Source organism: Cervus elaphus, chromosome 24 (genome assembly GCF_910594005.1).
Source record: "Cervus elaphus chromosome 24, mCerEla1.1, whole genome shotgun sequence".
NCBI lineage: Eukaryota > Metazoa > Chordata > Mammalia > Artiodactyla > Cervidae > Cervus > Cervus elaphus.
In genome coordinates this window covers 71567003-71580447 of record NC_057838.1, presented here as the reverse complement: position 1 = coordinate 71580447, position 13445 = coordinate 71567003, and the positions used below count along the sequence as shown (strand labels likewise).

At 37.6% G+C, this 13445-nt stretch overlaps 1 protein-coding gene and 1 non-coding gene across 2 annotated transcripts in view; one reads left to right on the top strand and one right to left on the bottom strand.

Moving 5' to 3' along the window:
- LOC122682703 (translation initiation factor IF-2-like) overlaps positions 1 to 12377 on the bottom strand; it is a 32335-nt gene extending 19958 nt beyond the window's left edge. The window contains exons 1-3 of the mRNA XM_043885705.1: positions 12360 to 12377; positions 2790 to 3696; positions 732 to 883 (exon numbers count right to left, since the gene is read on the bottom strand). Coding sequence (XP_043741640.1) covers positions 822 to 883; positions 2790 to 3696; positions 12360 to 12377 — 987 coding nt within the window. The 3' untranslated portion in view covers positions 732 to 821. The remainder of the gene's footprint in view (positions 1 to 731; positions 884 to 2789; positions 3697 to 12359) is intronic.
- On the top strand, positions 724 to 886 carry LOC122683383. Its single transcript, XR_006337729.1, has one exon. It is a non-coding gene; the product is annotated as a U1 spliceosomal RNA (small nuclear RNA).
- Positions 12378 to 13445: the final 1068 nt, after the last annotated feature.

Here is a 13445-nt window from a genome sequence, read left to right as displayed (position 1 = left end):
GTTGAAATGCCAGCCTTCTTGATCCTACTTGGGCAAGTACTTGGACAAGTTACCTAAGCGGCTTGAGCCTTACTTTGCTAATGCTACTTAAGAATTAACTAGGAATTAACCTACACCTTGCACGGTCGTATAGAGAACGTGGCACAGAGGTGTTCACTATTACAGAGTAACAATTAGGAGCAGAGACCCAGTCCTCCACCTCTGTGTCCCTTCAGTTACCTACCCTTACTAGTTTCCTAGTCTATAATACGATCACCTTTTAGAATTAGGGTGTTGTAAAGATTAAATGTCTTACAACACTGCCCGGCAAGTAGCACACACTAGCTACGTGTTAGTTACTATTAACATCATTATCATCACCACCACTGAAATGTTAAGTAAACATTGCCACATTATCAGATTCATTACTTTTCTACTATATGAAAAAATGCTCCTTGAAAATTAACCTTATTTAGTGAACTGATTATAATATAGGATGAACTCACACACTCAAAAGAGTTTTTATGCTGATTTTTAGAAACTTTAAATATACAAGAAATTATCTGAATTACCATTGGTCATGAATGTTGACAAGATACATACAACAAATATCCATTTTCAGTGAACATATCCCTTCACGGAACTAAAGCATATCACAAACTGATATGTCTATTGTAGTTTCTCCCCAAAGATTTCAAAGCAGTTTAAAATAATTATATATAGCAATTCTCAAAACTTACAAGTATACTTACCTGGCAGAGGAGATACCATTATCAAGAAGGTGGTTCTCCCAGGGCGAGGCTCACCCATTGCACTCCGGTGTGTTGACCTCTGCCATTTCCTCAAATAGGGGAAACTCGACTGTGTAATTTATGGTAGTGGGGGACTGCGTGCCCGCTTTCCCCTGAAAAAAAAAACTTCAAGTTACCAGAGAAAATTGCATCTGAGAGCAATCAACATCTTTCTCTAAAACTTTTGCTACATAATTCCAAAGTGCTACAGTCTAACTGTTGCAAACCTGCCACTCACAGGCAGGCACTGGGCCAAACCCTGTTACAGAGTAACAGGAAAGGCGAGACCACAGCGACAGTGGGCGCCGCCAACACTGTGATTAAACGTTCCTGAAATGCTGTTTTCCTTAAACAGTGAAAAGAGTAAATTGTATGTTCCAACACTGGAGTGCATTAATAGTTAAGAGTTAAGTAACTTCATAAAAGTGACAGTACAATATTTTCCCCAAGGAGACTAGGATTAAATGAAATAAGCATCCGTCTCTACTGCTCAATTACTAAGTAAAGGTAAATGACCACTTTAAATGAGTCAAATAACCTCAAGAATGACACTATTTTTCACCCATCTGAAGGAGAAAGTTTTGAGAAAATCTTAAGTTAGCTGTTACATGTCACTTGTAATCTATCAGAAATAAAGTACATTCACTCAGTTTCACTCAGCATCTGAAACTGAATTTTTGCTGGGGCGACTAGAGTCAATTTACTAATCATGCCTTCCTTTGATCAACCATTTTTTCTTAGGAGAGAAAAATCTAGCCTTAATGCAATCATCAAACAATCTAGAATTCATACTTTTTATCCTACATTTTACAAAACAAGATTTTTCTCCAGTAGCTACCTGTTAAAGTTTTAAAGAATTTAACATACATATTACCCAGCAAAATTGCTCTGCCCAAAAAAAAAAATGCAATCTTGACTCCAAGTTAAGTAATCTTAGTGCTTCAAGTGGTCATCCAAAACCTGAAAGTGGACAAACAGCCAACCACCTTTTTAGTACCTACCTCTCCAGAAGAAAGGGCTGTTAGACAAATGCTATTAATATTGACAGCAATTGTATCAAACTGACACGCAGGAAGGTGCACTTCAGGATTAAGTACCTCCCTTGGAGTTCATTATTACGAACTATGAATGTCACATTAGAAAAACTGCTGTCATTTCATTTTATGAATGCTGAATCAGGTAGCTTTAGTTAACTGCAACACTTTACAGGCTATCAAATAAGCCCCAATTACCAAGTTGTTCCAGACACAGAGCTTCTGTTTCTATTATTAAGTGTAATTAAAGAATAAAAAGGATCAGTTTATTTTTCTTGATACATTAGTCTAAAACGATCTGCAATAAGTCTCTGAACACCCAAGTGACTGAAATTCCTTGAGCTATACAAAACACTCCTCTGGAATGCCAGTCTTCCAAATGGCAAGACTATAAGAACACACAACTGATACACATTCTCCACATTACACATGAAGGAGTAAAAAGATTTCAAACTCAGTAAATTTACAGGAGGGAGGGGAGAAAAAGTGAAAACAAATGCCCCAAGTCTTTGTCTTCTCCAGAATGGCATTTTGTAGCACTGCAAGAATTCAGGCATTTCATCAGTATTCTGCACACTGGGGGACATTCAGTAACTGCTGGTGACAGATGAGTCGACAAGAAGCTTCACCAACAAACAGTATTAACAGGTAATGTTGCAAATCAGTCATGGAACAGCGGGAGAAGGAATGTGGAGGAGTTCAAAGAGTAACAATCTTTGGCCAAATTTTACATTCAGAGCAAATCAATCACACACTCCTTCAGGGAAAAAAAAAGAGAGAGAGAGAGATTTGGTGTGACCCAGAATAACCATGAGGACCACACACACACACACACACAGAGCAAGTGCCAAGTCCACTACAGTTTGACAGTCATGCATTTGGATAATTATAGTAGAAACGTGTGTTTTAGAAACACAGCTAAGGCCACACCCTAGGACCGAGAACCGGGACTTTAAATGCTAAGGATCTGCGGTCCACGCAACACCTGAATCGGGCGGTATCGGGGCACCAAGTTCAAGGCAGGTGATGAGGAGGGCCGCGTGTCCGGGCGAGGCCTGGTGGAGTCCGAGGGAGAAGGGGGTGTGGATCCGGGGACCAGCAGCGGGAGGGAAGGCGGCCGCTGGGAGGAAAGGACGTGGGAGTTCCGGGTCGGGGGACGGCCATAGAGACGCCGGAGGGGAAAGCGCCCGGAGCCAAAGGCCACGGGCGGAGGCAAGACTGGGCACGGGAAAGGGCGGCGAGCACGCGCGGGGAGACGCGAGGGGAAGGAGGCAGGGGCGGAGAAAGGCACAGCCGAATGAATGAGCGCCAGGGCGGCCCGGGGCGCGGAGGAAGGGCCCGGGGCGCCCGCGGAGATGCCGCCGCACGCCAGGGGTGGGCGCCGGCCCCACCGCGCCCGCCTCTCCGCCAAAATGGGGTCGCGGAGCAGACGAGCCAGGGGTGTGAGAGAAGCGAGGAAAACGGGAAAAAAATAAACCAGTCACCCTCCCCGCGAGCCTCCAGGCGCTCTCTCTCAGCCCCGTTCCTCCGCCCTCCTCGAGCCGCGGCGGCAGCTCCTCAGCAGCGCTAGGGGGAGCCCCGGGCCCGGAGCTGGGCAGCGTCGGCGGCGGCGGCGGCGGCCGGACGGGGAACCCCTCCGCACCTGTCCCTGTGGCGGAGCCGCGACGAGCCAGGCGGCGGCGGCAACGGCGGCAACGGCGGCAACGGCGGCAACGGCTCCTGCGAGCGGGGAGGGCAAATGAGCCGGATGTACAGGGTAACGGCGAGGAGGGGGAAGGGGCAACGCCTGGAAGTGAACGCCGCGGGCCTGTCCGGCCGTTCGCACGCGCCGCGCGCCCGCCGCGCCAGGTAAACCGTCTTCCTTCCCCGCCCCCTTTGCTCCCGCCCCGCCCCTAGGGGGCGGGGCGGGGCCGGAGACAGGCGGTCTGGAAGGCTCCGCGAGGAGAGGAAGGGGGCGCGGCTACCTTCTCCGCTACCCCGCCCTCCTTAAAGGGGCAGCATCTTAAAGGCTGAGACGGCTTCTGGGTGGACCCGCGTCTTGCAGCCTTCTCATTTTACAGATGGAAAACTGAGGCTTGTCCAAGATCACACAAAACTGAAAGGTAAAGCTAAGATTTTAACTCAGGTCTGCCTGAAATAGGTTTTTGGATATATAAATATGTACATATCCTCAAACACAGATTTCTTTGTATAACATGTAAAATTTTACTTAATATTATTGCTGTTCATTACAGTATGCATCTAGTCCTCAAAAATGATTTTCGCATTTATCTTAAGCTTTATATCCATTCTAGAAATTATGTAGACACAGTTTAACCTATCTCATTGTTCACTTCCCTTCTTTACATCTATAGTCACCCATTCTTTAGTTTCTTTTTTTAATCACTTTGTTGAGGTATGATTGCCATACAAAAAGCATATTTCAAGTAAATAGAGCTTGATGAGTTTGGAGATAAGTATATATGATATCCATGAACCATCACCACAATCTATGTCATGAACATACTCATCACCTCATCACCTCCAAAGGTTTCCTCCTGATCTCTTTTTTTTTCTCCAGCTTTATTGGGGTATCATTGACAAAACTAAGTTATTTAAAGGATACAATGTGATGATTTGATATATGTATACATTGTAAAAGAATTCTTCCCATCAAATTAGTTAACATGTTTATCATTTCATAATTTTACCTTTTTGTGTGTGTGAGAATGAGCACATTCTACTCTCTCAGTGAATTTTGATTATAGAATATTGTTATCAAATATAGTAAAGTTAGCACGTCAGACCTTGTTTATTTTATAACTAAAAGTCTGCAGCCTTTATCAACCTCTGCCTGTTAGTCCTACTCCCCAACTCAAGTGGATTCCCAGGTGGCCCAGTGGTAAAGAATCCGCCTGCCAGTGCAGGAGATGTAGGTCTGATCCCTGGGCTGGGAAGATTCCTTGAAGGAGCAAGATAAAACCCCAGATAAACGACTAAATGGAAGGAAGAGAGGCAACCTTCCAGAAAAAGAATTCGGAATAATGATAGTGAAGTCGATTCAGGATCTCAGAAAAAGAATGGAAGCAAAGATTGAGAAGATGTGTGAAATGTTGACAGAATTGTGGACATCACTGCCACAGAACACACTATAGGAAAAAGAATGAAAAGAAATGAAGGCAGCCTAAGAGACTTCTGGGACAACATTAAACACACTGATATTTGCATTATAGGTGCCCCAGAGGGAGAAGAGGGAGAGAAAGGACCTGAGAAAGTATTTGAAGAGATAATAGCTGAAAACTTCTCTAACGTGAGAAAGGAAATAGTCAACCAAGTCCAGGAATCACAGAGTCCCAGGCAGGATAGAGTCCCGGGCAGGATAAACCCAAGGAGGAACACATTGAGACACATAATCAAACTGACAAAAATTAAAGACAGAGATAAAATACTAAAAGCAACAAAGGAAAAACAACAAATAATATTCAAGGGAATGCCCATCAGGCTGTCAGCTGTTTTCTCAAACGAAATTCTACAAGCCAGAAGGGAATGACATGATATATTTAAAATGATGAAAGGGAAGAAGCTACAACCAAGAAAACTCTACCCAGCAAGACTCTCCTTCAGATTTGATGGAGAAATCAATAGCTTTCCAGACAAGTAAAAGTTAAGAGAATTCACCACCAAACCAGTTTTACAACAAATGCTAACGGAACTTCTCTAGGCAGGAACAAGAGAAGGAAAATATTTACCTATAGAAAATAAGCCCAAAACAAGTTACAAAAATGGTAATAGGATCATACATATCAATAATTGCATTAAATGTAAATAGATTAAATGCACCAACCAAAAGACATAGACTGGCTGAGCAGATGAAAACATGTGCATGTATGCAATTCCATCACTCTGCTTGACTCTCCAAATTGCATGCAATTATTTTATATTGTTAGGCTAATCATGTTCTATTATGGCTTGCAATTGTAATTATCTTTTATTTTTGTCTGGCTATTGATTGTGAAAACTGATAAACATCTTTCACTATTGTGATTACGTAACTGTTACTCATTTAATACCATTTATCATGATTGGTCAACAGAAAAATCATAGAATTCTATATCATCAAAGCTACCACTTTATAGAAAAATCTGTAATCACTTTTTAAAATTCAGATGCGTATCAGAATTATCTTGGAGGTTTTTCCAAAAATACAAACGTCCAGGTATTGCTTCTTCTTTTGACTGGAGTTCCAGATATGTTTCTAATGAGCAGCCATATTTAAAAACAACTGGACAATATGAGGACGTTTTACTTTTATCTAGTCTGTTTCACTTTTCCCATTTCATAGTCAATGCTCTCATTTAATTTAGTTTATGTTTTCCAACTTCTCCGTCACTTTTTTTATGTTCTTTCTCAAACTTTTATTAAACAAAGTAGAAAATCTCCTGTATGCATACATATAAATAATGTCTATTTTAGAAAATTAGGAATTTTGCCTAGCTAAAAATTTATGACATTTTGATTCCACTCGCTTGACTTATTATGAATAAAATGCTATTTTTCTAATTTAGAAAAATAGATACACAACAAACAACAAAGGTTTACTGTGTAGCACAGGGAACTATAGTCAATATCTTATAATAACCTATAATGGGAAATAATTTCAAAAATAATATATGTATATGTATAATTAAATCACAAAAAATTTTACTTTATGGAATTTAATACTGTTTATCTTTTTGCCAGTTTTTCTAAATGTCCTATGGACACCTGATAATAATGTATGAGACACAAAATTTTAAATATATTTGTGTAGTATGTAAGAATAATATAAATTAATAGAAATAGAAATTTATTACATTTAAATTATGAATGACATAATTCAAGTTGCTTTTACTTTTTTCTGCACTTGATAAAGTATTCTCAGAGAAATGTTAATATGTCTCACTATGATTATAAACATTTTTCTTTTTCCTTCATTTCTTTTGATTTTTGATTTATGTATCTTTGTTTCTTTGTTTTTTAGTTAATGATTTATGATGTCTATCTTCTTTGTGAACTGTACCTTTTATCATTAAAAATATTCATCTTTGCTTCATTTAAAAATGAATTCAATTTAAAAAAGAAAGACTGAGGAGAGAGGAAAGGAGAACTTTACTGTAGCATAATGCATATTATTTTATTTTAAGCTTAGTTTCAAGGTCAGCTTCCAGTATTGTACAAAATTTATTCATGTACTTTGTTGCTTATTGATAAGTGTTTCTGAATTTATAAATGTCCTTTAACTCCAAAGGTATCCATTGAGTCATCTTTGACCAAGATTCACTTGGAGATATGAGTTAATTCAAGCGGCAAAAAAACTTCTCAATTACCTCTCAGTATAGCTTTGTAAATATTCGTATTGTTTCCAGATGCTAAGCTATACACTTTCTTTTCCTTGAAAACCAAAACCAAATGATAAAATAAAATTATTCAAGAAAAAAAAGTACAAGTACTGTTTCCAAACAGACCAACTCAAAGTAACACTCAACAAAATGTCTCAAAGTTAGCCAACAGAAAATGTATAATCCTCCATCAGGATAATGCAAGACTGCATCTTTCTTTGATGACCAGGCAAAAACTTTTGCAGCTTAGCTGGTAAATTCTGATACATCCGCTCTATTTACCAGACACTGAAACTTTGGATTTCCATTCATTTTGGTTTTTACAAAATTTTTTTAATGGAAAAAAATTTATTTCTCTGGAAGATTGTATAGAAGGCATTTGAAATATTTCTTTGCTCACAAAGATTAAGTTTTGGGAAGCTGCAACTATGAAGTTGCCTGGAAAATGGCAGAAGGTGGTGGAACAAAACAATGAATGTGTTGTTCGATAAAGTTCTTGGTGAAAATTAAAAATGATTTTATTTTTACTTAACAAACCAAATTGACATTTTGGCCAACCCACTATCTGTCTGCCTGCATTGGAAGGACTGATGCTGAAGCTGAAGCTCCAATACTTCGGCCACCTGATGCAAAGACCTAACTCATTGGAAAAGAGCCTGATGCTGGGAAAGAGGAAAAAGTCAGGAGGAGAAGAGGACAACACAGGATGAGATGGTTGGATGGCATCACTGACTCGATGCACATGAGTTTGAGCAAGCTCCGCGAGTTGGGGATGGACAGGGAGGCCTGGCATGCTGTAGTCCATGGGGTCGCAAAGAGTCGGACGTGACTGAGCAACTGAACTGAACTGAACTGAACTGAATATCTGTCTGCAGGACTTTGTTCTGGATGTAAGTTGTCAACTCTTTTGAGCTGATACCAAGGAACATAACTTTAAGATTATATGGTAAAAATGTGCTTAGTTTTGTAAAAAAGAAAAAAGAATCAAACTGTCTTCAAAAATGTCTAAATGATTTTGCATTTCCATCACCAACAAAGGAGGGTTCCTGTTGCTGACACCTCAGTCAGCGTTTGGTATTGCCAGTGTTATGGATTATGGCCATTTTAATGACTGTGTTAAAACTAAATATTAAAAAAAAAAATCTAAGATCAGGCATCTGGCCACATTACTTCATGGCAAATAGAGGGGGGAAAGGTGGAAGTAGTGACAAATTTCCTCTTCTTGAGCTCAAAAATCACTGGGAATAGTGACTGCAGCCATGAAATCAGAAAACGTTTGCTTTTGGGGGGAAAGTTATGACAAACCTAGATAGTGTGTTGAAAAGCAGAGATATTACTCTGCCATCAAAAATCCATGCTGTAAAGGCTATAGTCTTCCCAGTGGTCACAAATGATTGTGAGAGCTGGACCATAAGGAAGGCAGAGTGCCAAAGAATTGATGCCTTCGACTGTGATGCTGGAGAAGGCTCTTGAGAGTCCTTTGGACAGCAAGAAGATTAAACCAGTCAATCCTGAAGGAAATAAATCCTGAATATTCATTGGGAGGACTGATGCTGAAGCTGAAGCTCCAATATTTTGTCCATCTGATGTGAAAAACCGACTAATTGGACAAGACCCTGATGCTGGGAAAGATTGAAGGCAGGAGGAGAAGGAGGCGACAGAGGATAAGATGACTGTCAAATTGTATGGCATCATCGACTCCGTGGACGTGAGTCTGAGGAAACTCTGGGAAATAGTAAAGGATAGGAAAACCTGGAGTGCTGCAGTCCATGAGGTCGCAAAAAAGTCAGACACAACGGAGCAAATGAACAACAAAAAGTGATCTAAGTGAGTGCAGTTCCTCAGTAATGCGGTTTGTACCAGTTTGTAGTGTTAAAATAGAAAGTTAGAGGTACAGAAATAAAAAGAGTGAGTCTAATTCTGCTGTTACATGTTTTTCTTCACCAGCTTCTGTAGCATATAATCGTACTCCATATAATCTCTACTTCTGCATCTGACACCCTGTTCAGAACACTCACTCCGTTTAGATTTTGATCTTTTTCTCACGGGTTCTCTCAGCTGTTCTCAGGTTGCCTGTCGGTTCCATTAGCATCCACGCTCTGAAAAGAACAGATGTTACTGCCTATGTTCTAAATCACAGCGACTTAGAATAAGCAGAAATCCATCACAAAGGGACACAGTGGGAGAGATCCGTGTAGCGATAGAGAGGACAGACTTGGTAGACCTTTTTAAGGGACTTCCATCCTTACCCTCCTGTTAATGTGTCTGATCACAAATCACTCACAGCCAGATGGAGCTAGACTTGCATGGTCTGATTTTCTGACAAAGACCAGACTTCTGTCACTTCTCACAGCAGAAATGCCCAGTCCTGCTGCAGAGGCTGCCCACTGTTTACATTGCAACATGAAAATTTTTATGCTGTTGTTCTTGCTCCTCTTTGGTATTATAAAACAGTCAAGTAAGATGAATATGGATGGTAATTTATTCCAGTAGCTTGCATTGAATTATACTTGGATGACTTATTCAATGAAGGATATGATCAATATTACATCTGTCATAAGTGAACAACTCCTCTTTTGAGTGAATCTAATCAATTCATTGTTTAATGAGCACAGTGGCCTCTGGAGAGAGGCCACAAATCCAAATAACATCACTTAGTGATGGATTTTAATGTTCTCTTCTCTGGCATGGCTAAAAATTGTGTGAGACCATTATGCAGAATGAAGGTTCTCCTTTGGCAAAGCATTGAAGCATTGAAAGAATAGAAAAGATTCATGAAACTATCAGGAAATGTCTTTGTTCAACTGCAAAGTTTATAAAGGGCAAGGTGGTAAATGGCAGATGGGTAAATATGGTCTCAGTGAACAGAACATTGCACTTAAAATATGTGAGTTATTTTCAAATATCTCTTGATATTGATTTGTAACATAATTCCACATGATAAGAGGACAGACTTTGTATGATTTCAGTACCTTTAGACCATGAAATTTTGTACCTTGTTTTATGCCTATGGATATGTTCGAGTGTCTCCTGGTTTGTAATCTATGAATAGAATTTGAATAGAATTTGCATCTTGTGTGAAAATTGTATTAGTCTTAATTATGTTGAATTGGTTCATAGTGCTTCTCAGATCTACTTTTCTGTCTATTCAGTCTATTGATTTTTGAGAGTTTGATATTGAAATTTCAACTAAAAATTTTTATCTACTTAAAAAATTAATTGTAATATATAATGTAACTATATGTAACTTTGTAATTTCCAAGTCTCCTATAAATGTGTTATCACACTTTAATAATTTAAAAAATTTAAAAAAATCAAGAAGAAAAAAGGCACTCTCATTACACCTATCTATTTCAGAGATATTTTGGAAAAATCAACTGCTTCCATTCATCATATTTACATAAAATCTCATAGTAATTTTTTTTAAATGGATGACTACTATTGCAGAGTTCTCTAGAACAATAGCAGTCATATGTTTCTAGGTACTTTTCAATAAAATTAAAATTATTTAATCCTAGAAGACCTCAGTGAAATAGGGTTACATTATCATCTCAATTTTTAGACAAGAAAACTGAGAAACAAAAATATTATTTTCATTTGTTTACATATTTTCTGTGGCTGCTTTTTAAAAATTGAAGTACGGTTGATTGGGGCTTCCCAGGTGGCTCAGTGGTAAAGATTCACCTGCCAGGGCAAGAGGAGGCGTTCAGTCCTTGCGTCAGGAAGATGCTCTGGAAAAGGAAATGGCAACCCACTTCAGTATTCTTGCCTGGAAAACCCCATGGATAGAGGAGCCTGACGGGTTACGGTCCATGGGGTCACAAAAGAGTTGGATATAACTGAGCAACTAAACAACAGCAAAGAGTTGATTTACAATATTGTGTTAGTTTCAGGTGTACAACAAAGTAATTTGTTTATACATGTATATATATATATATATATATATATATATCTTATTCTTTTCCATTGTAGATAGTGAATGTACTTCCCTGTGCTATGCAGTAAGGCACTGTTATCTCTCTATTTTATATGTGGTAGTGTGCATCGTTAATCCCGTACTTCTGATGGATTCCTCCTTCCCTTCTCCTTTGGCAATGATGGTCTATGTCTGTGGGTCTGTTTCTGTTTGTAAATAAGAAATCTGTCCTATTTTCTATATTCCACATATAAGTGATGTACTATTTGTCTTTCTCTGTCTGATTTATTTCATTTAGTATGACAATATCTAGGTCTTCCCATGTTGCTGCAAATGGCACTATTTCATTCTCTTTTATGACTGAATAAAGACATATTTTTTTACATTCTCTTTTATGACTGAATAAAGACATATTTTTTTAAATTGCTTAATATCAAATAGCATGCTTCAGAACTCCAGAACTCTCATTCTTAACCATTAAATATAATATTTCATAAATCACTTGTAGAAGAAAATTCCTTAGAGTGATTATACATTATTCTACTGATTAAAAGGGCTCATCAAGTGCCCAGCACAACAGAATGAGAAAGATATCTCACCAAAACACATAATTTTGAAATATTACAATAGTAGCAAGGAGTCGTAGTAACTAGAGATTTCAGAAAGAGCAAATATTACCTACAAAGGAATGGAGAACTACATGTCAAAATGTAATTTAAGAGCAAGTTTCAATGCATAACAGAAGAGTAAATAGAGTTTTGAGAGAAACAAGTTTCAGGAAACCACAACCAAAACCCAAAAGAACATTACTAGGCCTTCCCAGAAAGATTTCTGTGCCCTAGGCCCTGAGGGTCCTGAGCCAGAACTGGAGAAAAATCACTAAGGAACAAGGTTACTCATTAAAATATAAGAAACGATGGCATGTTTGTAAAGAGAGAGAGAAAAAAAAAAAGGAGGATTATTTTAAGTCATTGTCTTGGGGAAAGGGAGAGAAGGAATATTGCAGAAAGAGGAATTAATAGCTTGATAATGAATATACTTAGGGAAGAATCAAGAATGGGCAGATGTAAGGAAAAAGTTATTTTGAAGCAGAAGTAATTACCAGTTGAGAGAAAATTATCTTGTGCTTCTAAGATGATCATAGTAGAACTTTATTTTATATTTCCAATTAGGCCACTCCCAAAGTAATTTTTTTTTAATCACCTTTTGTTGGTTGGAAAGGAACTTTCTTATGGTTGATGCAGAGTGAAGGAGGAGGAGCTAAAGGGTGTTCCTTCCCTACCCTCATCTTCATCTTCATCCTCACCCTTGCCCTATCAACGAGAGGAGAAAAAAACTAAATTCCTAATTAGAATCGACCAAAATTGCCTGGATCTAGAGTAATATTTTCTGCAAGTTCCCAAGCCTATGCTTGTATTGTGGGAGGAAACTGGGGAAGAAGGGTTGAGGAAAGACAGCTTTAACAAAGGAATCAACATTTTAATTTGGGGTAGGAGTTAATTAAGTCAAAGCGGACAGTAGGGAAAACCTTCCAGACTGAGGGACTAGCTTTGTCAAGAAGTGAGGAGACATCTCACATTCTGATCAACATTTCTGTGCGACTACATGGTGAAATATCTCGATTCATGTGAGGAAAACACACCAAAAAGCAAGAGCAGTTCAGAAAATCCTTGGAGGATTGGACCCTGCAAACCTGAGCTATTCAACATGAAACAGTTCTGAGTCCATGTCTAAATATAGGCAATTTAGATGTTCCAATATTTTTTTTAAATGAGAAAGGAGAGCAAACACACGTGAATGGAGAAATGCAATTTTACATTAAAAAGTCACAAAGCAGGAAAAATGGTGGAAAGCAATTGTGATCTGAGTAAATAGTTCTACTATTGTAGTTATACATATATTATATATTAATATTAATACATGATATTGTGCATTGTAATATTATATAATATATTATATTTAAAATATTATAAACATCATAAAATATAAAATATAATATACTTATATAAATATATGTTTATATGTATTATATAATTATATTATATATATTATACATATTATATATTATAATATTATATATAATGTATGTTATATATTAATATAATATTATATAATATTATACATTATTATATAATTATATTATTTTATATATTATTATATTATATTATATATTATTATATACTATATAATATAGTATATTATATATTATATTATTACTCTTTATTATATATTATATTATAATATTGTATATTATTATATAAAATATTATAATATATTTATATATATTAATATAATATACTGTTTATATGTATATATAAATATATAATTATATATAAACAATGCAAAACTAAAGTAAAGACTCTCCTCA